The sequence below is a fragment of the Cetorhinus maximus genome, chromosome 8 (assembly GCF_964194155.1).
Source record: "Cetorhinus maximus chromosome 8, sCetMax3.hap1.1, whole genome shotgun sequence".
Taxonomy (NCBI): domain Eukaryota; kingdom Metazoa; phylum Chordata; class Chondrichthyes; order Lamniformes; family Cetorhinidae; genus Cetorhinus; species Cetorhinus maximus.
Window position 1 is genome coordinate 45,498,780 of NC_135886.1, and position 23,342 is coordinate 45,522,121.

General features: G+C 42.4%; 1 protein-coding gene and 1 long non-coding RNA gene across 8 annotated transcripts in view; one reads left to right on the forward strand and one right to left on the reverse strand.

The window, feature by feature from the left end:
* LOC144683597 (homeodomain-interacting protein kinase 1-like) overlaps positions 1 to 23,342 on the forward strand; it is a 116,531-nt gene that overhangs the window by 11,183 nt on the left and 82,006 nt on the right. For 5 of the 6 annotated variants that reach the window (XM_078546781.1, XM_078546776.1, XM_078546778.1 and 2 more), the window contains one exon: positions 4,985 to 6,074. The exons of the other annotated variant lie outside the window; for it this stretch is intronic. In XM_078546781.1, coding sequence (XP_078402907.1) covers positions 4,987 to 6,074 — 1,088 coding nt within the window. In that variant the 5' untranslated portion in view covers positions 4,985 to 4,986. The remainder of the gene's footprint in view (positions 1 to 4,984; positions 6,075 to 23,342) is intronic. 6 annotated transcript variants of the gene reach the window in all.
* Positions 1 to 23,342, reverse strand: part of LOC144683598 (uncharacterized) — a 55,547-nt gene that overhangs the window by 6,977 nt on the left and 25,228 nt on the right. The window contains exons 2-3 of one of the 2 annotated variants that reach the window (XR_013577299.1): positions 612 to 750; positions 8 to 75 (exon numbers count right to left, since the gene is read on the reverse strand). This is a non-coding gene — a long non-coding RNA (uncharacterized LOC144683598). Of the gene's footprint in view, positions 1 to 7; positions 76 to 611; positions 751 to 23,342 lie in introns of those variants that run through there. The other variant, XR_013577298.1, reaches the window with a different exon arrangement.

Consider the following 23,342-nt stretch of genomic DNA (forward strand, 5'->3'; position numbering starts at 1 on the left):
GAATAGTTTTACTTTGTTCGTGCATTTCTGTGGAGCCAGTATTAAGTTGGACTGTGGACTGGTAGTCAAAAAGATCTGTGGGAATGGTAAGGAATCTACAGTAACTATACAGTGACTGAATATTGTAAGATGGTAATAAAGGAAGAGCAGCATATAATGATACTGTTAGGCTTTCTTGAAACTACTGACCGCAATGTTGTTTTACTGTTTTTTTTAAATAAAGGTTGGTTCGATAGTAACAGTATGAGCTCAGATGGTAAGCGTATTCTTTTTCAATTGAGAATTATAGAACATGTAATGCATAATGTATTATTCTGTAGCTTTGTGTAATTTTGTGTGTCCTTTACGCGATGGGTATTGATGTGCCTTGCAATAAGACACTAGTTAGCAGACATTCTGATCAGTTGAAATTCACAGGTTTTCTTTGTCTTTTTTTAAGTGCGACACTTGAAGCCTGATGTATTTTTTGTGACTTTCTGGGTCAGTTAGCTGTTTGTTTTTGCATGCTTTTGGCCAGGCTGACTTTTTAAGTGTAACATGTACATTCAACACCTGAGAAATTATGAATGTGTGCAAGAGCTCTAAGAACAGAACATGCTGAAAATACACACCTGGTTAATGAGCACCTGGAAAGTTAATGCTGGGGTGTCCAAACTGTGATCCTTACCCCTGGCAGCACAGGAACTCTTTTTCTTGTTTTTTCCTGTTTCAATTTTGAGGGCTTGGACATTTAGCAAAAAGCTGTTAGCTCTGTTATTAGATAAGTATTAAATGAAACATAAACATGAGTCAGTATTTGAAGCTGACGATGTATGTAAATTAATGGACACATTAACTTGAACGTTATAATTTCAACTTTGAATGGCCCATAAAGCTGTGGTATGCGCCTAGCTGGTTTACAAAGAAAAAAGCTTGGCTACTCCAAGTTTTTGGGGAAACTTTTAAATTAAAACTGTCAGAAGTTCTGTAAAGAGTTGAAATAGGCCAGTTGGACCTACTGCTAATTTTACTAACCATGGCAACTCTCCTTACTAGTTTTGTGCCTTTCAGAATATAAATTAATACCTGGGTAACCAACTTTAGGTAATCTCGTAACAGTGAGGGTGGTTTGTTGGTGAAATAGTAATTGAGGGGGGAAGGAGCTACGGCATCCTCGCGACCTGGTGCAAACTATGTAGTGCCACCACCCCCCCTGCCGGAACGCAAATCACGACACTTCCAGTGGTTGGTGCATGTGCACAAAAAAGACTAGACTGGCTGACACGTGCAAACACAAAGGCTAGCCAAAGCAGATGAATTCCTGGACAAAATGGGCCCTAAGAAGTCATGACGTGGGACAAAAGGCCAAATTACAAGACAGTCCCAGAAAATCTGGGAAGGTTGGTCACCCTGTTAGATACCCTGACTCTCAATCAAATGTCTGTGTCTCAAACCTTTACTTTGGATTTTTGGAAGTCGTGTTCTACATTATTGTCCTTTTTTTTGAGGTTTTTCTGGATTGGCTTTTAATTGGCTTAGCTCACGTTAAAAGATTGCGTCCCGTTGTTCTGCATTCTCATTACGAGTGCCCTTTTTCATTTCAACCCTGCCCAAACTATCTCCTATGCATGTTGCACGGTTACCAAATTCTTTCAGCTTCAGCTTTGGTTCGTATATGGAACCCTAGCTAATGAAAATCCATAAACATGTATCTCCTTTTATCTGTCACCTCAGTTACTGTCAAAAAAAATCTCATTAGTTAGAATGATTTACTGACCTATTCCAAAACTATGCTGACTCTCCCTAATCAGTTTGCTCATTTTGTCCCCGATGACGGATTATAGAAACTTTCAAAGTGTTGCAAAGTAATTTATTCCAGTGATTTTAAACTCACTTGTAGTTACTTTTATGAGTAAAAGATATGTGGTAGCTGTTTTCAAATCTTTGGTACTATCCCTGAATTTTTTTGAATGTAATAGGGTTCATTTTTCTATCCCACCACCTTCTCCTCCCCATGCCTGGCACTAGATAGGGACAATACTCCTGAAATGCACTGCACCATTTCAGACCCAGGGGCAGTGGTGTCCCTTGTCCTAGGTTACTAACATAACCAGAGGGCACCCCAGTGCAGGCCCACCCCTAGCAGGGTCTCGCTTTGCAAAAAAAGGAGGAAGTTGTAATGCAGCTACAATCTGGTGGTGGCATTTTGAAAAACATTAGCATCTCCAGCCTCACAACTGGAAGTCTAGATAAGGGAGCAGGAGAACAAGAATGCTCCTTCTCAGTGAATTTGTATGTCACTGCTGGGCTTGTGCCTACTTCACATGCAGGTGGTCTGCTCTGCCTCACCTCCCTTAGGAAAACTGGAAACCCTGGAGCAGTCTAAAAGGGGCACAGACTTGATATTGTAAGTCTTTTGCCTAAACCTATTTTTAATCGACCCATCTCCTCCTTTTATTTTATTCTTTCAATAAAAAGAAACTTAGCCCTGATCACACTTGCAAGCTTCTTTAATTACCTGCCCCCTTATCTTTTTGTTATTGCTTTCTGTAATCCTCCCAGCATTCATTCCTGTCATTATTCTTCAATCTTTTATAAGCTTCTCTTGTTTAATACTGATCTAACAACTTTTTTTAGAATATGGTTGTATTATTCTGAAATTTCCCTTCTGCCTTTCAGAAGTATGGACTTAATTTGTAATCCACAAATTGTTTTCCTGAATAGATTTTAGTTGATTTATAAATTAACTAAATTTTTCCTACCAATTTTAGTTGTTACTTTGTTATTCCTTCAGGATCAACCTTGTGCAGACTTCAAGTGCCACAGTTTAGAAACTAAAACTTTAAAATTATCCTTTCTGTCCCATTAAATCTGAAAATGAATTCACTTGTATGTGGCCACTATTCCCTATATGGTCATTTGCTACTAGATTGTTAACTATTTTAGATTTGTGATTAAAAATAGTCAGGTTGAAGACACACTGCTTTTAGGAAACTATCCTGAACAAATAAGTAAGTTTTGGTGCTTGTGTTGTTAATTCTACCCAATGTATATAAAGGTTAAAATCTCCTATTAATTTTCTTTTTGCAGGCCTGCCTAATGTGCATGCATCCCTCTTCTAAAGCATCTCAGTCAGGGATCCTTAAAATATTCCAATCGAAACTGTCTTTTCCATTTCAGAAGTTAACTAACCCACTGGGTATTTCTAGCATTGCCAACTTTATTCTTTATCTTTAATATTGGATGTTTGAATATTGATTAAATGTAAATTTGATTTTTGAAAAGGTATTGATACAGCCTTTGTTATATTTAAGTCACTATGCATTCACACTTTGAGTTAACATACATTACTGTGAATGAGATAAATCAGAACTGAAGACCAGAACTGATTTGGAAATGAAGCAAAATGGAACTCTGACTCCCTCCTCCAGGGAGTCTTGGTCAGTTTTGTTGTGGTGTCATGTTATTAGACTGCATTTACATTGACTACAGTATCTTGGTGAAAGCAAAACTGTTTTGTTCTGGTGCTGAGGATGTATTGTAAATGCACTGTTGATGGAAATGGTGCTCAATGTATAGTGGTTCAGTAAATGTTCACTGTGGGTTAGATTGTTGCATTTTTTGTATAGCATTCAGTTATTGTAGGCAACCTCTTCAAGAGGTTCTAGAATGAGGCAATGACAAATGTTTGCTTTGAAATGGGGAAGATGTTGACCAAATGCATTTCATTATTTTTTTAAGTTAGCAACACATTTCTATTGGTGTAATAAACTTTTCCCTTTCTATTACATGGATATATGGCTCCATAGGATTTTGCAGCCTTCCACTAGTTCACCCATTCTTTACATGTGGACCTAGATTAATGGGAGAGGGGAGACAGCATTGCATCAGACACCACCCTGACATTTGCATACATGCTCTTTCTAGAAGGAGCCATTGTGAGAATTTCAACCCCTGATTGAGGATGGTAATGTCCATTGTATCCTCTCCGCAACTTATGATCAGCAAGCTCAGTGCTGCTCAGATCCTGTTTATTCTACTCTACACAGTGCATCTAGCACTGAATATCAAAAGTTTAGATTGTCTTTCACTTGTTCTTCCTTTTGCACAATTTTTTCACTGCTAGGAGGCTGCTCCAGCTGAGTTATGACTCCACAAGTGCTGACAGGGCAGTGACACCTTAACCACGTAACCATCCTTAATCTGAGCTTTTAAATAATGATTGTCAGCAAAGTGCATGATGGTGGAGGCAGCACACTGTTTTTAATTCCACCCTTAGGTTTAGTGCACTGAGATCAATTGTAGCACCCCATCTGCTGCCTTAACTTAGCTGAGAACTCCATACAGATTAGAGGTCAAACATCAGACCTTTTGGTCTTTATGACTTAATGCTACATCATATGATGCATCTACCACGTTACTTTTAGATAAGAGAGATCTAGTGTAGTAGTTGCAATTGAGTTTTTTAAAAATGGTAACCAGTTAAAAATACATAGGTCGCACTCTGATTTGCAAGTAACTTGTACGAAAATGTGAAACCTTTTATATAGGCATCATTTTCTGTCTAATGAATATGACTTCACTGCTGCATGTTTCGTTGAGAAAGTTTCTCTTGGTTCTTTGATTTACAAACTTCTGGAATCAAAAGACATTTGCTGAGTTAATATACAGTGAATACTGGTTAACACTGAGTATATTTAAATCGTTTCACTTCCTTACCAATTTTTACTAGAAAAAATGAATTGTGTTCTTTCAAAGGCAATATGGGAAAAACTTCCATTCTATACCTCTTCTGAATAAACACAACCAAATTTACTGTTTTGTCTGGACCATGGGTTGCTTGTAACCAGAAAGAAAATTTGCTTTGAGAATTTTTAATTTTGAGGTATATTCATTAAGGCCTTTGACTAGAAGTGTTGTGATATTTACAATTATGTGCATAAGCACAGTTCAAGTCTAACCAGAGAGGCTTTATAAACGAATTGATTGTCTTTTTTTCTGACAGGTATGGCCTCACAACTGCAAGTGTTTTCACCAATGTCAGTAAAGCCCAGTGCCTTTTGCAGCGTGAAGAAATTGAAAGTGGAACCCATCAACTGGGATGCAACGGGACAAGGCTGCACCACAAAACATTGCAATCAGAGCAGGAATCCTTCAGTGACTCAAGGACAGGCAAATCCGCCCCATCAGGCATCAAATAGCATAGTGGCTTATGAGCAGAATTTACACCTCACCACCACCTCTGGGTTGATTCCAGTTACGAGTGCCGACAGTGGGGCCTGTACGACGGCCTTGTCTGTGGGGTCATCCAACGGAGTGCAGAGTTTGACACGCAGAAGCACAGTCACGCTGTTGGATACCTATCAAAAATGTGGACTGAAGAGAAAGAGTGAGGAGATTGAAAGCAGTGGCAGTGTGCAAATAATTGAGGAACACCCACCTCCGATGCTTCAGAACAACACCGGTAGGACTGCGGTGGGTACAACTGCCACCACGTCAACTGTAACTTCAAAGAATGGCAGTTCCACCAATGAAGGGGATTATCAACTGGTACAACATGAAATACTTTGTTCAGTGATCAGTAGTTACGAGGTATTGGAGTTTCTTGGCCGTGGCACATTTGGGCAGGTGGTGAAATGCTGGAAAAGGGGCACCAATGAAATTGTGGCTATCAAGATCTTGAAAAATCATCCCTCTTATGCACGTCAGGGGCAGATTGAAGTGAGCATTTTAAATCGGTTGAGCACCGAGAATGCTGATGATTACAATTTTGTCCGGTCCTATGAGTGCTTTCAACATAAGAATCATACCTGTTTGGTGTTTGAGATGCTGGAACAGAACCTGTATGACTTTCTCAAACAGAACAAGTTCAGCCCTTTGCCCTTGAAGTACATACGACCCATCCTGCAGCAGGTGGCCACGGCCTTAATGAAACTAAAGAGTCTTGGCCTAATTCATGCAGATCTGAAACCAGAGAACATTATGTTGGTGGATCCGACCCGTCAACCCTATAGGGTGAAGGTCATAGATTTTGGTTCAGCCAGTCATGTTTTAAAAGCAGTTTGTTCCACATATTTGCAGTCTCGGTATTACAGGTCAGTAAATTGTTTCTAATTCTTCTCATTGGTTTAGAGCATTGATTGTGGCAATAATTCAACCAAATTGATTTAAAATATATCTGTATTTGGGGAAAGATTTTAATTTGGAGTAGGTTGTGGAGAGCAGGACTTGCATCGAACCCCTTGTTCCCCACCCTGAATGCCATGATTTTAAAGCCTAGGCTATATTAACTCTGGTCTTGTTTACATCCCATTGTATAAATTCATTTCAAAAACAAACAGAAATACCTGGAAAAACTCAGCAGGTCTGACAGCATCGGCGGAGAAGAGCACAGTTGACGTTTCGAGTCCTCATGACCCTTCAACAGAACATTTTAGAACATTGTATAAATTCATTTCCTCCATTGGCAAAGTTTACTCTAAAAGAAAGAGTTGGAGATGGGATTGACTATTACATCACCAATTCTCCAATCTGTGTGCCTTTTGGCAGTAAAATTCATGTTTTTCCCCCTTTCCACTGGGGTGATTTCAGAGTGAGGAATTTTGAGATCAAACCTATGACCTCATCAGTGGAACAACTAAGTAGAAATGAAAGCAGTTGTTGGGCATGGAAAAGCTTGTTGACTAAATAAGTACAGCCCCCACCACTTAAAACATCCAGATTTACACATTGAAAGCCAAAAGGTGTTGACTATTTTCAATACCCATTTCAAAATTGTCAGTTATGGTTTTTAAGTGCTCTGTTTTGGGTTTAAACAAGGTGTTTACTTGCTAGTTTGCTTGATTAACTAGATAATAATCAGCTCATTAGACTGGCACAGCACTAACCACATTAGTTTAAACTGAAACTGGTGTTTAACCAAAAAATACCAGGTTTAGATTTAATAATTGGTTTTATTTTGCAAAAGTACATGGTCAATTGCAACCTTTTTGTAGTAGTATATTTCAGCCACCCAGGAATGCAGTCGGTGCCGATTTGATTTGGATAAGGTTTATCTAAAGTTTTTCTGCTCTGCTACCTCTTGACAATACCTCACTTGTTTTGAATCTAACTATTCGGTCATTTTATCTATCTGATAATTCCCTCTGATGTTTTTGTGAAGTTCTGTTTCATTCCCTTTCTCTTCCCAAATGAATTTGCAGTGCTGTTGCTATGTACAGAAATCTGTACTTTTATCTGAAAAGTAGGGAACTGGGAAAAGGAAAGGACAGTTAAGCATTTTAACGGTGAAAATAAATTGTTCTTGAATCTTCTATATATAAACCACATTTTCTGTGTAGTTGAGATGCAGTGTCTGATTTAATTCTATTGAGGTTAAATTCTCTGCATCAGGAGAAGGAAAATAACCCCCAGCACATTTTCTCTTCTAAAATGTTTACACATTATACTTTTTTGGGGTTCGAATTCTACAAATTAGTTTATTTTTGAGATGGCTCTTCAGAGTGTACAAGCACAAATTTAAAAACAGTTAAAAAAATAGTGTTTGCATATATTGTATTTATTTTTATGTGGAGTAGGTTGCATGTTTGTAAAGGATTAAGCTGTTCAGTGGACACATTTTATCAGTATTGTAGAGCAATTGCAGTTACTCGTTGTGCGATTTCTATTTCAAAAATGTACTAAGTTGCAGCAAGTCCAAGATAATAGCCTGAAGTGTACAATGTGTTCACTGGTTCATGGTACAAATCATGCCGGGCATGGGGCGGGCTGCTGAAGTGAAAGAAAGTACTTGGCGTCTCAAATTGTATTTTTCCAAGTTCACACAATTGATACCCTTTCCTTCCCTGCATAATTAAGTAGAATGTATGTATGCTGCTTAACATTTAGGGCATTTTTTTATTAATTTTTGCTGTCCATCATGTTTGCCTGGGGAAGCATTAGTTTCTTGATTGCTTTCAGCCAAGCATTTGCACTGATAACCTTACATTGCTGGATAAAATTAAACTTCGAACTGTGTTGTGCAATTAAATCTTCTGTAAGCAAATGTACCCTTGTACTCGGGCCAGTATAGAGAAGTTGCTGTTTAGTTTTATTTTGAAACTTGATAAAAATGCCTTAACTTGAAGCATTCATTGCTGATTCCTGTATACCAAACTTCGAAATAAGATAAACATTGAGCATCAGTTGTGATAAGCATTGACTAATGTGATTTGATTAAAATGTAGCAACTTGTCACATGGAGCATTCCTTCATTGTCATATCCTTCCTACCAAAACAAATAGGGATCTCTTAGCTTAGAGAGAACATAATGCAGATTCACTAGAATGTTGTTTGGTTCGATACAGTATAAACACCTGAAAAATTGGTCTTATAGAAGCATAGAATGATTACAGCATTGAAGTAGAATTTATGGCTCATCAAATCTGTGCCATTTCTCTGCAAGAGCAGCTCAACTAGTCCCAGCCCCCTTTTTCGCTAGCCCTGCAATTTTTTTCTCTTCAGATAATTCTCCAATCCCTTTTGAAAGCCATGGTTTGTATCTGCCTCCACCACGTTCTCATGCAGTGCATTCCAGATCCTAACCGGTTGCTGCATTTTTTAAAAAAAAAGTTTTTCCTCAGGTCGCCTTTGGTTCTTTTGCCAATCACCTTAATCAATGTCCTTTAGTTCTTGACTTTTCTGCTAGTGGGAACAATTCCTCCCTATCCACTCTGTTCAGCCCCTTCACAATGTGAACGTCTTTATCAAATCTCCTTTATCCAAATCCCTAAAGAGAACTGCCCAGTTTTGCTAATCTATTCTCGTAACTGAGATGTCTTATCCCTGGAACCATTCTCCTAAATCTTTCCTGCACCCTCTCCACTGCCGTCATATGCTTCCTAAAGCACGGTGTCCAGAATTGGATATGGTACTCCAGTTGAGGCAGAACCAGTGCTTTATAAAGGTTCACCATAACTTCCCTTGCTTTTGCACATCATGCTTCTGTTTATAAAGCCCAGGATCCCATATGCCTTATTAACCACTTTCTCAATCTGCCCTGCCACCTCCAACAATTTGTGCACATATATCCCTAGACCTAGCTGCCCCTGTACTCCCTTTAGAATTGTATCCTTTATTTTATATCGCCTTTCCATGTTCCTCCTACCAAAATGTGTCACTTCTCATTTCTTAGCATTAAATTTCATCTGCTAAGTGCCTGCCCATCCTGGCAACTTGTCTATATCTTAAAGTCTACCACTGTCCTCCTCACAGCAACAAGTTTTGTGTCTGCAAATTTTGAAATTGTGCCACATACACCCAAGACTAGGTCATTAATATCTTTTGTTGTAACAATGCAAATTACAGGCTGTTATAAGTTTTTAAATTATGAAAGGCTGACACAGAATAGATAGAAGTGTGCCTATTTATTTGTTGTTTCCAGTAGTTGAGTGGTCAAGAACAAGGAATAGTGGAATCAAAATTAAATGTATTAGATATCAGAGAAAACTTCTTTGCTTGGAGTTGTAAAGTTGGAGAATTCATTTCCAAGGTTACTGCTTCAGACAGAAACTATGTCACCATTAAAGATTAGATTGAACATGCGGATGAAGGAAAAAGAATTAACAAATGTGAAAACTGGATGGGTAAATGTGATTAGAACTTGTGGAGGGTAAACATTGACATGAACTCGATGTGCTGAATCCTCTATCATCTTGTATTTGTGAAGATTTTGTGTCAACCTTATGGAAGAGTTGGTAAATGGCCTCTAATACTTAAGTATTTTTTTTAAAAAAACAAAAGCCCAGGATTTCATCCATGATCTGTGCCATCTTATCTAAGCTGAGGGAGTTTAATGCTACACATAGTCATGGTGTCCTAATTTTTCCAGAGGTTTTCTTAATAATTGCAATCTAGTGACAGTCACCACCACTCTTTCCCCCCGCCCCGTCCCCCCTGAGTCTCAGCTTCAGGAAAAATCAGCGTTTAAGTGTTTAGCAAGGATAAGATTAAACTTCTACATTGTGCTCCTCACAGGTGAACAGTGAACACGAACTTGCAGTCCAGATTCATGCATAAAGAATGATTTACTTTAGTGAGTGACACAGAATTGTGCTTGTGAATCAGTAGTCATGTGAATCAACAACTACAGGAGACTGTCTTGTGGAGTTTCCAGTTAATGTGTAAATTCCAAACCTGTTAAATTTTGATTCTTCCAATGCGGTCCTAAATACCTCTAGGTACAGAAGTTAAGTAATGCTACCTTAACATTGCAAGAGTTATTTAAGGCAGTCTAACTTTTGGTGGGCTGCCCTTTTCTGACTGTAGCCATCTAAATACTTATATGATTGTTAGCCTATACAAATCCTTTTGACACTGAAGATGATCCTCACTACATTCACAAAGTCAAAATCTTAACTTTGCACAAACTGCATTGTTTGAAATTTTAATAGCAAAACTATCTTCACAATTTTGGAGTAACTATAAGTGCAGAGTTCTTGCCAGATCTGCCTTGCAGGATCCATTGGCAGCAGTGGGAACTACAGTAACTGAGCCATTGCAATACTGAGGACCAAGAGTAGACTTATTTCTGCATACTTGCATTTGGCTAGACCCCTGCCTGTGAGTGAAAAATAGAATTATTTACATTTATAATGCTTCTTATCCTGTCAAACGATCTCGAGTGCCAAACACAATGAATTATATTTTTGAAGGTGATTATTGTTAAGTAGGCAAAAGTGCCAGAGTTTTCTCATCAGCTGAATGTCAGCCTGGCCCTGGTGGTGCCTCTGTCAGAAAATTTATGTCCAAGCCTTATGTAAGCATGAAATCTTGACTGAGAGTCCAGTATGATACTAGTGCTGAATTATTGAAGGTAATACCCTTCAGTTGAAATAATAAACTAAGGCCATATCTGCTTGCTGTTGCTGAGGTTGGTATTAAAGATGTCATCGTGTCACTGTTCTAAAATAAGCCAGCAGTATCATTTGCATTAGATTTATTTTCCATATCAAACAGCGCCATTAAATAAAAAAACTGATAAATTGAGCTGCTTTTTGTGGAATTTTATGTGCAAAATGGTGGTTTTGTTGCTACCTAATCAGTCTTTTACATTTTAGAAGTATTTGTCTTTTGAAATAATTTGGGTGGTTTCTGAAGAGACGTGATAAAACTACAGTAACTTCAACTTCTCTCCTAAATGCACAATTAATTTGTAATTTTTCTAATTGACACAATTATTCAAATGTAACTAAAAATGTATGGGACTAAAGTTCAATAGCTCTGTTATAGACGGGAGAAATTGTAATGAAGCACAGACTTTGTTTCTTGCTCTTACTGGGAATTTTTGCTGTTGGCTTTTGATTGTATGTACGCTATTTGTATTGAGACATTCTAACCTATAACTAGGTATTACAATGCATACGAGTGGCCTACTTGTAACCCAAGGCAATCAGTTACAGATGTGTTCAATTTTCAGGGTTTTTTTGAGCATATGACCAATATAGCGATGACTGGAAATGAAGCTTGTACTTCTGAGTCATGCAGGAAAATGTGTGTTTGCAACACTTCATCCTGTATGCAGTGTTAGCTTGAGCAAGTATGTTTTGAGGTCACGGTTTTGAGTGGTCTTGTACTTTCCATTACATTGGATTATATGCAGCCAGCTAGTTCTTGTAAAATTAAAACCTTGAAAATGTAGTTTTTGAAAATAAGTAGAGTTGCACATTTAGGAACAGATCCACTTAAATAGAACTCAAGGAAACTATAAGCTTATGTTGGTTGGTTGATTTTTTCCCCCCCCAGCCTCATTGCTTTTTAATGGTCCTTTTTGAGGGAAAAACACATTCAGAAGTGCTACACTTTTCCGGGGGGCGTGGGGGGGTGCGGTATTCTGTGCTTTGGGAGTTATTGACTTTAATAGTTTGCAGAAAGTCCTAATTAAAGTCAGTTTTTGTATGCAGTTTGCAAAATGCAGATATTCCCTTAACTTAACTTATCTTGTGATTCCTATCTCACTGAAAAAATGTTGCACAAAATGATGTTCTGATCTGAACAACTCCCAAATAGCTAAGGCACATAATTTAATTTTGTAAGAGATATGGGGAGAAAAATTATAGACCAGCAAAAAAAGAGCTATTATCAGTAACTGATTCAAATATTAACATTGCATTAGGTACAGTACGACTCAACTATTGGCTTAAGACATCCAAGTTACCAGCTGCTCAGCTTGATGGTGTGCCTATAATTTCTAGAATTTATGATTGACATAAATATTAGCCATTCACAGAGCATGCAAGGAATTGACATTTGCGAGCCTTGTACCTTTTTTATACTGAAAAATTACCAAACAAATACCCCAGGCAAACTATTCTGAGTAACAGTAATTTTATTTGTATAAAACACTAGATCAAGGTTAAGCATGAAATCAACTTTTCTAAAGTAATTTTGACGATAAAACATATGTAATATGTATTAGTAGATTTGTTGCAAATATAGAAATAGCCAAGCATAAGTACATTTGAAGTGAAAGCTGACAGTGGATAATCTTGAGCAGGGTTCTTTTTTTGTAATCTAAATTGTTACAATTTTTATATTTTTATGAATAGTGATTTTGGAAGAAGTGTAACTTTAAGCAAGCCAGGGGATCATCCCTGGTTCAATGAAGAGTGCAGGAGGGCATGCCTGGAGCAGCACCAGGAATATCTTAAAAAAAAATGAGGGGTCAACCTGGTGAAGCTATAACACAGGGCTACTTGTGAGCCAAACAGGATAAGCAGCAAGTCATAGACAGATAAAAGCAAAAAACTGCGGATGCTGGAAATCCAAAACAAAAATAAAAATACCTGGAAAAACTCAGCAGGTCTGGCAACATCTGCGGAGAGGAACACAGTTAACGTTTCGAGTCCGTGTGACTCTTCAACAGAAGAGTTCTGTTGAAGAGTCATACGGACTGGAAACAATAACTGAAGTCATAGACAGAGCTAAGCGATCCCACAACTAACGGATCAGATTTAAGCTCTGCAGGCCTGCCACATCCAGTCTTGAATGGTGGTGGACAATTACTGGAGGAGGCAGCTCCACAAATACCCCCATCCTCTGTGATGGAGCACCCCAGCACATCAGTGCAAAAGATGAGGCTGAAGCATTTGCTACAATCTTCAGCCAGAAGTGCTGAGTGGATGATCCATCTTGGCCTCCTCCGGAGGTCCCTAGCATCACAGATGCCAGTCTTCAGCCAATTTGATTCACTCCGCATGATATCAAGAAACGACTGAAGGCACTGGACACTGCAAAGACTATGGACCCTGACAATATTCTGGCAACAGTGCTGAAGACTTGTGCTCCAGAACTTGTCGTGCCCCTAGCCAAGCTGTTCCAGTACGGCTACAACATCTAGCTGGCTATGTGGAAAATTGGCAGGTATGTTCTATGCACAAAAAACAGGACAAATCCAACCCGGCCAATTACTGCCCCATCAGTCTACTCTTGGTCATCAGTAAAGTAATGGAAGGAGTCATTAGCAGTGCTATCAAGTGGCACTTGCTTAGCTCACTGACACCTGCTCACTGACACCCAGTTTGGGTTCTGCCAGGGCCACTCAGCTCCTGACTTCATTACAGCCTTGGTTCAAACATGGACAAAAGAGGTGAGGGAAGAGTTATTGCCCTTGACATCATGGCCACATTTAACCTAGTGTGGTATCAAGGAGCCCTAGCCAAACTGGAGTCAATGGGAGACGGGGCGAAAGCTCTCCACTGGTTGGAGTCATACCAAGCATAAGGGAAAATGGTTGTGGTTGTTGAAGATCAGTCATCTCCACTCCAGGACATCCACTGCAGGAGTTCCTCAGGGCAGTGTCCTTGGGCCCAACCATCTTCAGCTGCTTTATCAATGACCTTCCTTCCATCAGAAGTGCGGATGTTCGCTAATGATTGCACAGTATTCAACACCATTTGCTACTACTCAGAGACTGAAGCAATCCATGTCCAAATGCAGCAAGATCTGGACAACATCCAGGCTTGGGCTGACAAGTGGCAAGTGACATTTGTGCCACACAAGTGCCAGGCAATTATCATCTCCATGATGTTCAATGGCATTACCATCACTGAATCCCCCAATATCAACATCCTGGGGGCTACCATTGACCAGAAACTGAACTGGACTAGCCATATAAATACTGTGGCTACAGGAGCAGATCAGAGGCTAGAAATTGTGTGACGAGTAACTCACCACCTGACTCCCCAAAACCTGTCCACTATCTACAAGTCACAAGTCAGGACTGTGATGGAATACTCCCCACTTGCCAGGATGAGTGCAGCTCCCACAACACCTAAGAAGCTTGACACCACCCAGGACAAAGCAGCCCACTTGATTGCACCACATTTACCCCTTCCATCACCGACGCACAGTAGCAGCAGCGTGTACCACCTACAAGATGCACTGCCAGAATTCACCAAGGCTTCTTCGACAGCACCTTCCAAACCTGCGACCACTACCATCTAGAAGGACATGGGAACACCACCACCTGGAAGTTCCCCTCCAAGTCACTCACTATCCTGACTTGGAAATACATCACTGTTCCTTCACAGTTGCTGGGTCAAGATCCAGGAACTCCCTTCCTAATAGCACTGTGGGTGTACCCACGCCACATGGACTGCAGCGGTTCAAGAAGGCAGCTCACCACCACCTTCTCAAGGGCATCTAGGGGTGGCCAGTGAAGTCCACAACTTGTGAATGAATTTATAAAAAGTTTGAAAAGTGGTTCTCAGTGCAAGTCCTAAATTTGAATGTTTTTAATATTTACAGTAACTTGCACGATGCCTTTCTCATTAAAATGCTGCAAGGTACTTAAGGGGCATAGTCAGATAAAGATGAATGCTGCAGCAAAGAGGAGACAATAGGGAAGACCAAAAGGTTGATCAAAAAGATGGTTTTAGGGATGGGCTTAAAAAAGGAGAGAGAAATGAAAAGGCGGGGGAAATGAGAGCATCCGCCTCATTGGCTGAACATACAGCAAAGTAAAGATCCTTGAGATGGAAAATGGTGGGTGGTTCAGGAGTGGGAGTGTAGATCTGGAGGAGATACAGAAGTAAGGAGAAGTGAAGCTATTAAGGGAATTAAAAGCTGGAGTGAAAATTTTAAAGAAGGTATTGGAGGATTTGGAGCTGGTGTAGGTCAACTAGTACAGGAGTGATGGGACTAGGATGCAGAAGAAAGCCTTTGGATAAGTTGATGTTTATGCATTCCCAATCATAATTGCTCCACCACTGGTGGCCATGCCTTCAGATGCTTAGGCCCCAAACTCTATTTCCTTTCCTACACCTCTCCGTCTCTCTACCCCATTTTCCTCCTTTAAGACATTTCTTTAACCGTGTTTTTGGTCATCTGACCTAATATCTCCTAATGTAGCTCGGTGTAATTCTTTATTCTATAATGCACTTGTGGAGGAGAGGAGGACCCCGAGCCAGGCAGTCAGAAGCACCTAGCTTCTAACATCACGAAAAACATAAATTCATTGGTTGGTGAGAAACTGCTGTTGGGGAGCGTCATCAAGTTGCTGAGAATTAGCACAGGGATGAAATAAAAATGGAAATTAGGAAAGCAAAGAGAGGATATGAGAAAATATTGGCAGGTAAAATCAAAGAAAATCCTAAGATGTTTTACTAGTGTGTTACAAGCAAGAGACTAACTAAGGAAAAGGTAGGGCCTATCAGAGATGTACATGGTAACTTCTGGGTTGATGCAGAAGATGTGGGCAGGGTTCTCGATGAGTACTTTGTTTCGGCCTTCACTAAGGAGAGGGATGATGCAGATGTTCTAGCTAATGAGAAGGAGTGTGAAATATTAGATACAATAAGCACAGTGAGAGAGCAGGTACTGGAGGTGCTGGCATCCTTGAAGGTGGATAAATCACCAGGGCCAGATGTTGAAGGAAGCCAGGGAGGAAATAGCAGATGCTCTGAGGATCATTTTCCAATCCTCATTCGATACAGGCGAGGTCCCAGAGGATTGGAGGTCTGTGAATGTTGCACCATTATTTAAAAAGGGTGTGAGGGATAGGCCAGAAAATTATAGGCTGGTCATTCTGACTTTGGCAGTGGGCAAATTATTGAAAACAATTGAGCGACAGGATCAACTGTCATTTAGAAAGGCACGGATTGATCGGGGATAGTCAGCATGGTTTTGTTAGGGGAAGATCATGTCTTACTAACTTAATAGAATTTTTTGAGGAAGTAACAAGGAGAGTTGATGAGGGTAGCGCAGTGGATGATGTCTCCGTGGATTTCAGTCAAGCATTTGACAAGGTCCCAAATGGCAGACTGGTCAGGAAAATGAGATCTCATGGGGAACGGGAAGGCTGGATCCAAAATTCATTCAGTGACAGGAAACCAACCCCCCCCCCCCCCCCCCCACCTCCCCTCTTTAAACCAGCTTATATTTCACCTCTCTTCTATTTTTACTTAGTTCTGTTGAAGAGTCATACAGACTCGAATCGTTAACTGTGTTCCTCTCCGCAGATGCTTCCAGAGTTTTTCCAGGTATTTTTATTTTTGTCTTGAAAGGTAATGGTCGATGGATGTTTGTGCGAATGGAAAACGGTTTCCAGTGGTGTTCCACTAGGCTCAGTGTCAGGCCCCTTGCTGTTTGTTGTATATATTAATGATTTAGACATAAATGTGAGAGGCATGATTGGGAAATTTGCAGATGACATGAAAATTGGCCATGTAGTTGATAGTGAAGAGGATTGCTGTTGACTCTAGAATGGTATCAATGGTTTGGTTGAGTGGGCGGAGAAGTGGCAAATGGAATTCAATCTGGAAAAGTGTGAGGTAATGCATTTGGGGGGGGGCAAACAAAGCTTAATAAATAGGAAGTTATTGAGAGAGGTTGATGAAGTGAGACACCTTGAAGTGCACGTCCACAGGTCCCTGAAGGTGGCAGGACAGGTGGACAAGGTGGTCAAGAAATCCATATGGAATGCTTGCCTTTATTGGGCGAGGTATTGAACACACAAGCAGGGATGTAATGATGGAACTGTATAAAATGCTGGTACAGCCACAGCTGGAATTTTGTGCACAGTTCTGGTCCCGAATTACAGGGAGGACATAATTGCTCTGGAGAGAGTGCAGGGGAGATTTATTAGAATGTTGCCAGGGCTTGAAAATTGCAGCTATGAGGGGAGATTGGATCGGCTAGGGTTGTTTTCCTTAGAACAGAGGAGGCTGAGGGGTGACCTAATTGAGGTGTACAAAATTGAGGGGCCTAGATAGGGTAGACAGGAAAGACCTGTTTCCCCTAGCTAAGGGGTCAGTTACCAGGGGGCGTAGATTTAATGTGATGGATAGAAAGATTAGAGGGGCCATGAGGAAAAACTTTTTCAGGGTGGTGGGCGTCTGGAATTCAGTGTAAGTTGGTGGTTGAGGTTGAAATGCTCAACTCATTTAAAAGGTACCTGGATATGCACCTGAAGTGCTGTAACCTGCAAGGCTATAGACCAGGTGCTGGACAGTGAAATTAAAATGAGCGGCTAGTTTATTTTTTCTTTTTTAGCCTGGCGCAGACATGATGGGCTGAATGGACTCTCTTTGTGCCATAACATTTCTGTTTCTATGGTTCTAAGTGCTTTGGGATGTTTCATTATGTTAAAAGTGCTATATAAATATCAGTTGTTTATGGAGGATAGGGGGCTAGTCAGATGAGCATTGAAATACTTGAGCCAGGAGATAGAGATGGATAAGAGTTTCAGCTGCAGGTGGATTGAAGCGTTTATTATGTAGTGTGGAAGTGGGTGATCTTTGTGATGGAGTCTTCTGAACTGTCTGGTGCAACTTGAGACGGTGACTATGCAGGGGTATGGAATAAATCACAGGCACAGAGTTCATGGGGCTCCTAAGACAATGACTTTGGGTTTTCGCATTATTAAACTGGAGATAATTGTAGCTCATTCAGTTTACCTGTGCTCAGAGTTGGCAGAAGATGGAAGTATGGAAATGGGAATTAACCGATGGATTAGCTCTGATTGGAGTAATTGGAAAAAGTGCAGTGGTGTATTATGTGATAGAAAAGTATTGCCGAAACTAAAAGGAAGAATCTACAAGTGAGGTTCGCCTTGTTATTTGGTGTAGAAACTTGGGCAACATAAAGAAGAGAGGAACAATAACGGGATACTGATAAGATGCAGATGTTATGGATGTGTGGAGCAACAAGAAAGGACAATATCAGCAGCCAGCCAGGTCATTGAAAATTGTAGAAGCATGGAAGAAAGTAGCCAAGAAGAGATTGACCATACCATTTCATCTGTTAAGGAGAGAGAGGAAATGTAGTGAGGCAAGTAGTGGACTTTGGACTGCCAGGAAGAAGGCCCAATAGCAGATGGAAATGGCATTCGTGAGAGACTAAACACAGCGGGATTGGAAGAGGAACAGTTGACTGTAAGGAGGCTATGGAGAAGGGTGATCAGCCAGCATTGTGGTGACTTTTAATGGGAGAAGCCGAAAAAAGAAAATTGTAGCTCATCCAAGACTGAATGTTGGGCAAAACAGTAACAGCAGGGACAATGGTTGTGAGAAGTGGCAGATTGGTAGTTTTTGTGTGGAATCTAGCCCTTTCAATAATGAAGCCAAAGGAACAATATGTCAATGAAGATGGGAGCCAAGAATAGATCCTCAGGGCACTCTGCTAAGGTTGTGGAGGCATGAACAGGGAGATGCCCTGAGTGCAAATTGATAGGAAAGGTAGAACCTTGCAAAAGTGAAGTGGTTGAAAGCAAGAATTGGTGACTTTGGACCAAATCTGTATTTCACCACCCCAAGGTTGTGTGTGTACTGGTGTTGAAATCTTCTCATATGTCTTATAGCATCATAAAGCTTGATAAAATGATGACATTATTAAATGTGGTTAAACAAGCACATTTATATGTGTATAAACAAATACAGTCAAGTTTACAAATGTATCTTACCAAAAACAAATTGCAGAATGCAGGCAAACCTCCTAGTGATTTTGTTTTGCACTATAAATAGCATTTTTGCAAAGCTGTCTTCTGAATACTATACTTGGAGCCACATCCTGAATGTAACTGAGCATAAGCAAACTGAAAATCGGTTGCATTGCATTTACCCTGTGATGTAGTTAGTACACGAATGTCTTGTTGCACCACACTGGTATTTGATTTTATGTTCAAATATTTCAAAAATGTAGAAAAACTTTTCTGGTAAGGTATTCATATTCACTTTGGTCCGATGCTTGTTTTTACTTTCTCTGCTGCTGCCATGAGGACTTGGAATAAAAGCTACAGGTGCAGTAACTGACTTAAATGTGCTGCGTACTTGAATTCGTGATTGAAAATGTATGTTTGACCAGGCATTATGAAATTTGCAAGCTGAAATCACAGTTTGTTTGCTTTTCCTCTGTGCCCTCTGCCATCTCCTTTCTTCCCTCCTCTTAAAATGTGGATCTCCATAGTTGCTGCATGTCCTTTGGTACCCAAGATAATGAGCAAGAGCAGGACACCATAACTGACCCAATCCTGTGCCCATCTGAGAACAACAGTGCATTACCTAGTATGGGTCATTTGGATATGATCAGGAATTGGAATCTTAGCTAATTTCCTTACTCATAAGCCCTTGCAATCCCAGGGCAATTAAGGTCAGTTGTAGGATCTTTCTTTACTACTTTGGTCAGGTTAGCTAGGTCAGGACAGACCAGAAATTTGACCTGGATCCTCTGGTTTGTGAGACTGTTGCATGTTTGCTTGATCTAATGAACGACTGAGGGAGCTGCACTTTTTTTTAAAAAAAGGACCAGGTGGCATAAAAAATGTAAGTGTACCTTTCACTTTAACAATGAAGGTTGGAGTGCTATCAGCATCTGCTTTTCATATAGGTATGATTTTGGTCCTCCATCTTTTGTCTAAACCTTTATTGATTTGATTCTATATTTATAAATGAACTGTTTACCCAACTTAAAAATTATATAAGGTGCTTTTACATTATAGTAGTGCAGCTGGCAATGGTGCATAGTTCGCCCTTTGTCATCGCAACATTAAATGTAAATAAACTCAAAACTTAGGGAGACAATAGCAATGCAAAAATGAGTCTATAAATATACTTCTATACCAAGAATTCCCCGCAGTACTGAACTCTGCAATTTGCAAATGGCTAGCATATCCAGAGTCCCTGGAGATTTGCAGCCAAGACCAACATCTCTGAGAAGCCTAACCATATTACGTAACATATTTTTCACAGATGCCAAATTTCAATATTTGTCAATTTATGAATCTTAGTATAGTTGTATTTTTAAAAATACAGTATAACATATTGCTAAACTGATTTTGCCATTAATTTTAAAGAAACAGGCACTTTAAACTGTTTAAAGACAGCTGAATTATGATTTGCCTTTGCATCCTTGTGGTACTCAGATGTTCACAAAAAAATAAACACTTCCTACCTGGCTTTTTCTATTAAGACTCTCCTCAAACCCCAATTCCTTGATCATTTTTTTCCGTTGGTTAGTATTTATTTTCTCCACGTCTCTTAAGCATCCTGCAATGTTTACTACTTTTGAAGGTAGTACATAAATGCCAATTGTTTGTTGTCTGTTTGGTGGTTAAGCTGCTTCTCTCATCCTGTTCAATGCTTAAGATCTGTTCACCCATCAATCTCACTTTGCAGTATTATATTGACCTCCCCATCTCTGCTCCCTGCTAGGCATTGAATTTAATGGCTTCATTTTTAAGCTCTTATTTTCATCTATCTTTCCTCTCCTGCTTTCCCCCTCCCTCCCTCCCTCTCCCCTCCCTCCCTCCCTCCCTCCCTCCCTCTCTCCCCTCCCTCCCCCTCTCCCCTCCCTCCCTCCCTCCCCCTCTCCCCTCCCTCCCTCCCTCCCTCTCTCCCCTCCCTCCCTCCCTCCCTCTCTCCCTCCCTCCCTCTCTCCCCTCCCTCCCTCCCTCCCTCTCTCCCCTCCCTCCCTCCCTTTCTCCCCTCCCTCCCTCCCTCCCTCTCCCTCCCCTCCCTCCCTCCCTCCCTCCCTCTCTCCCCTCCCTCCCTCCCTCCCTCCCTCTCTCCCCCCTCTCTCCCTCTCTCCCCCCTCCTCCCTCCCTCTCTCCCCTCCCCTCCCTCCCTCTCTCCCCTCCCCTCCCTCCCTCTCTCCCCTCCCCTCCCTCCCTCTCTCCCCTCCCCTCCCTCCCTCTCTCCCCTCCCCTCCCTCCCTCTCTCCCCTCCCCTCCCTCCCTCTCTCCCCTCCCCTCCCTTCCTCTCTCCCCTCCCCTCCCTTCCTCTCTCCCCTCCCCTCCCTCCCTCTCTCCCTCCCCTCCCTCCGTCTCTCTCCCTCCCCTCCCTCCGTCTCTCTCCCTCTCTCTTTCTCTCCTCCCTCCCTCCCTCCCTCGCTCTCGCTCTCTCTCCCTCCATCCCTCTTTCTCTCCTCCCTCTCTCCCCCTCTCCCCCTCCCTCTCTCCCCTCCCTACCTCCCTCTCCTCCCTCCCTCCCTCTCTCTCTCCCCTCCCTCCCTCCCTCTCTCTCTCCCCTCCCTCTGTGTCTCTCCCTCTCTCCCCTCCCTCTGTGTCTCTCTCTCTCTCTCCCCTCCCTCTGTGTGTCTCTCTCTCTCTCTCCCCTCCCTCTGTGTGTCTCTCTCTCTCTCCCCTCCCTCTGTGTGTGTCTCTCTCTCTCCCCTCCCTCTGTGTGTCTCTCTCTCTCCCCCCCTCCCTCTGTGTCTCTCTCTCTCCCCTCCCTCTGTGTGTCTCTCTCCCCTCCCTCCCTCTGTGTGTCTCTCTCCCCTCCCTCCCGCTGTGTGTCTCTCTCTCCCCCCTCCCTCTGTGTGTCTCTCTCTCCCCCCTCCCTCTGTGTGTCTCTCTCTCCCCCCTCCCTCTGTGTGTCTCTCTCTCCCCCCTCCCTCTGTGTGTCTCTCTCTCCCCCCTCCCTCTGTGTGTCTCTCTCTCCCCCCTCCCTCTGTGTGTCTCTCTCTCCCCCCTCCCTGTGTGTGTGTCTCTCTCTCCCCTCCCTCTGTGTCTCTCTCTCCCCTCCCTCTGTCTCTCTCTCTCTCTCCCCTCCCTCTGTGTCTCTCTCTCCCTCTCTCTCTCTCTCTCCCCTCCCTCTGTCTCTCTCTCTCTCTCTCTCCCCTCCCTCTGTCTCTCTCTCTCTCTCCCCTCCCTCTGTCTCTCTCTCTCTCTACCCTCCCTCTGTCTCTCTCTCTCTCTCTCTACCCTCCCTCTGTCTCTCTCTCTCTCTCTACCCTCCCTCTGTCTCTCTCTACCCTCCCTCTCTCTCTCTCTCTCTCCCCTCCCTCTGTCTCTCTCTCTCTCTCTACCCTCCCTCTGTCTCTCTCTCTCTCCCCTCCCTCTGTCTCTCTCTCTCTCTCTCCCCTCCCTCTGTCTCTCTCTCTCTCTCTCCCCTCCCTCTGTGTGTGTCTCTCTCTCTCCCCTCCCTCTGTCTCGCTCTCTCTCTCTCTCTCTCTCTCCCCCCTCCCTCTGTCTCTCTCTCTCTCTCTCTTCCCCGTGTGTCTCCCTCTCTCCCCTCCCTCTGTGTGTGTCTCTCTCTCTCCCCTCCCTCTGTGTGTCTCTCTCTCTCCCTTCCCTCTGTGTGTCTCTCTCTCTCCCCTCCCTCTGTGTGTCTCTCTCTCTCCCCTCCCTCTGTGTGTCTCTCTCTCTCCCCTCCCTCTGTGTGTCTCTCTCTCTCCCCTCCCTCTGTGTCTCTCTCTCTCTCCCCTCCCTCTGTGTCTCTCTCTCTCTCCCCTCCCTCTGTGTGTCTCTCTCTCTCCCCTCCCTCTGTGTCTCTCTCTCTCTCCCCTCTGTGTGTCTCTCTCTCTCCCCTCCCTCTGTGTCTCTCTCTCTCTCCCCTCCCTCTGTGTGTCTCTCTCTCTCCCCTCCCTCTGTGTTCTCTCTCTCTCCCCCTCCCTCTGTGTGTCTCTCTCTCTCCCCTCCCTCTGTGTGTCTCTCTCTCTCCCCTCCCTCTGTGTGTCTCTCTCTCTCCCCTCCCTCTGTGTGTCTCTCTCTCTCCCCTCCCTCTGTGTGTCTCTCTCTCTCCCCTCCCTCTGTGTGTCTCTCTCTCTCCCCTCCCTCTGTGTGTCTCTCTCTCTCCCCTCCCTCTGTGTGTCTCTCTCTCTCCCCTCCCTCTGTGTGTCTCTCTCTCTCCCCTCCCTCTGTGTGTCTCTCTCTCTCCCCTCCCTCTGTGTGTCTCTCTCTCTCCCCTCCCTCTGTGTGTCTCTCTCTCTCCCCTCCCTCTGTGTGTCTCTCTCTCTCCCCTCCCTCTGTGTGTCTCTCTCTCTCTCCCCTCCCTCTGTGTGTCTCTCTCTCTCTCCCTCCCTCTGTGTGTCTCTCTCTCTCTCTCTCCCCCTCCCTCTGTGTGTCTCTCTCTCTCTCTCTCCCCTCCCTCTGTGTGTCTCTCTCTCTCTCT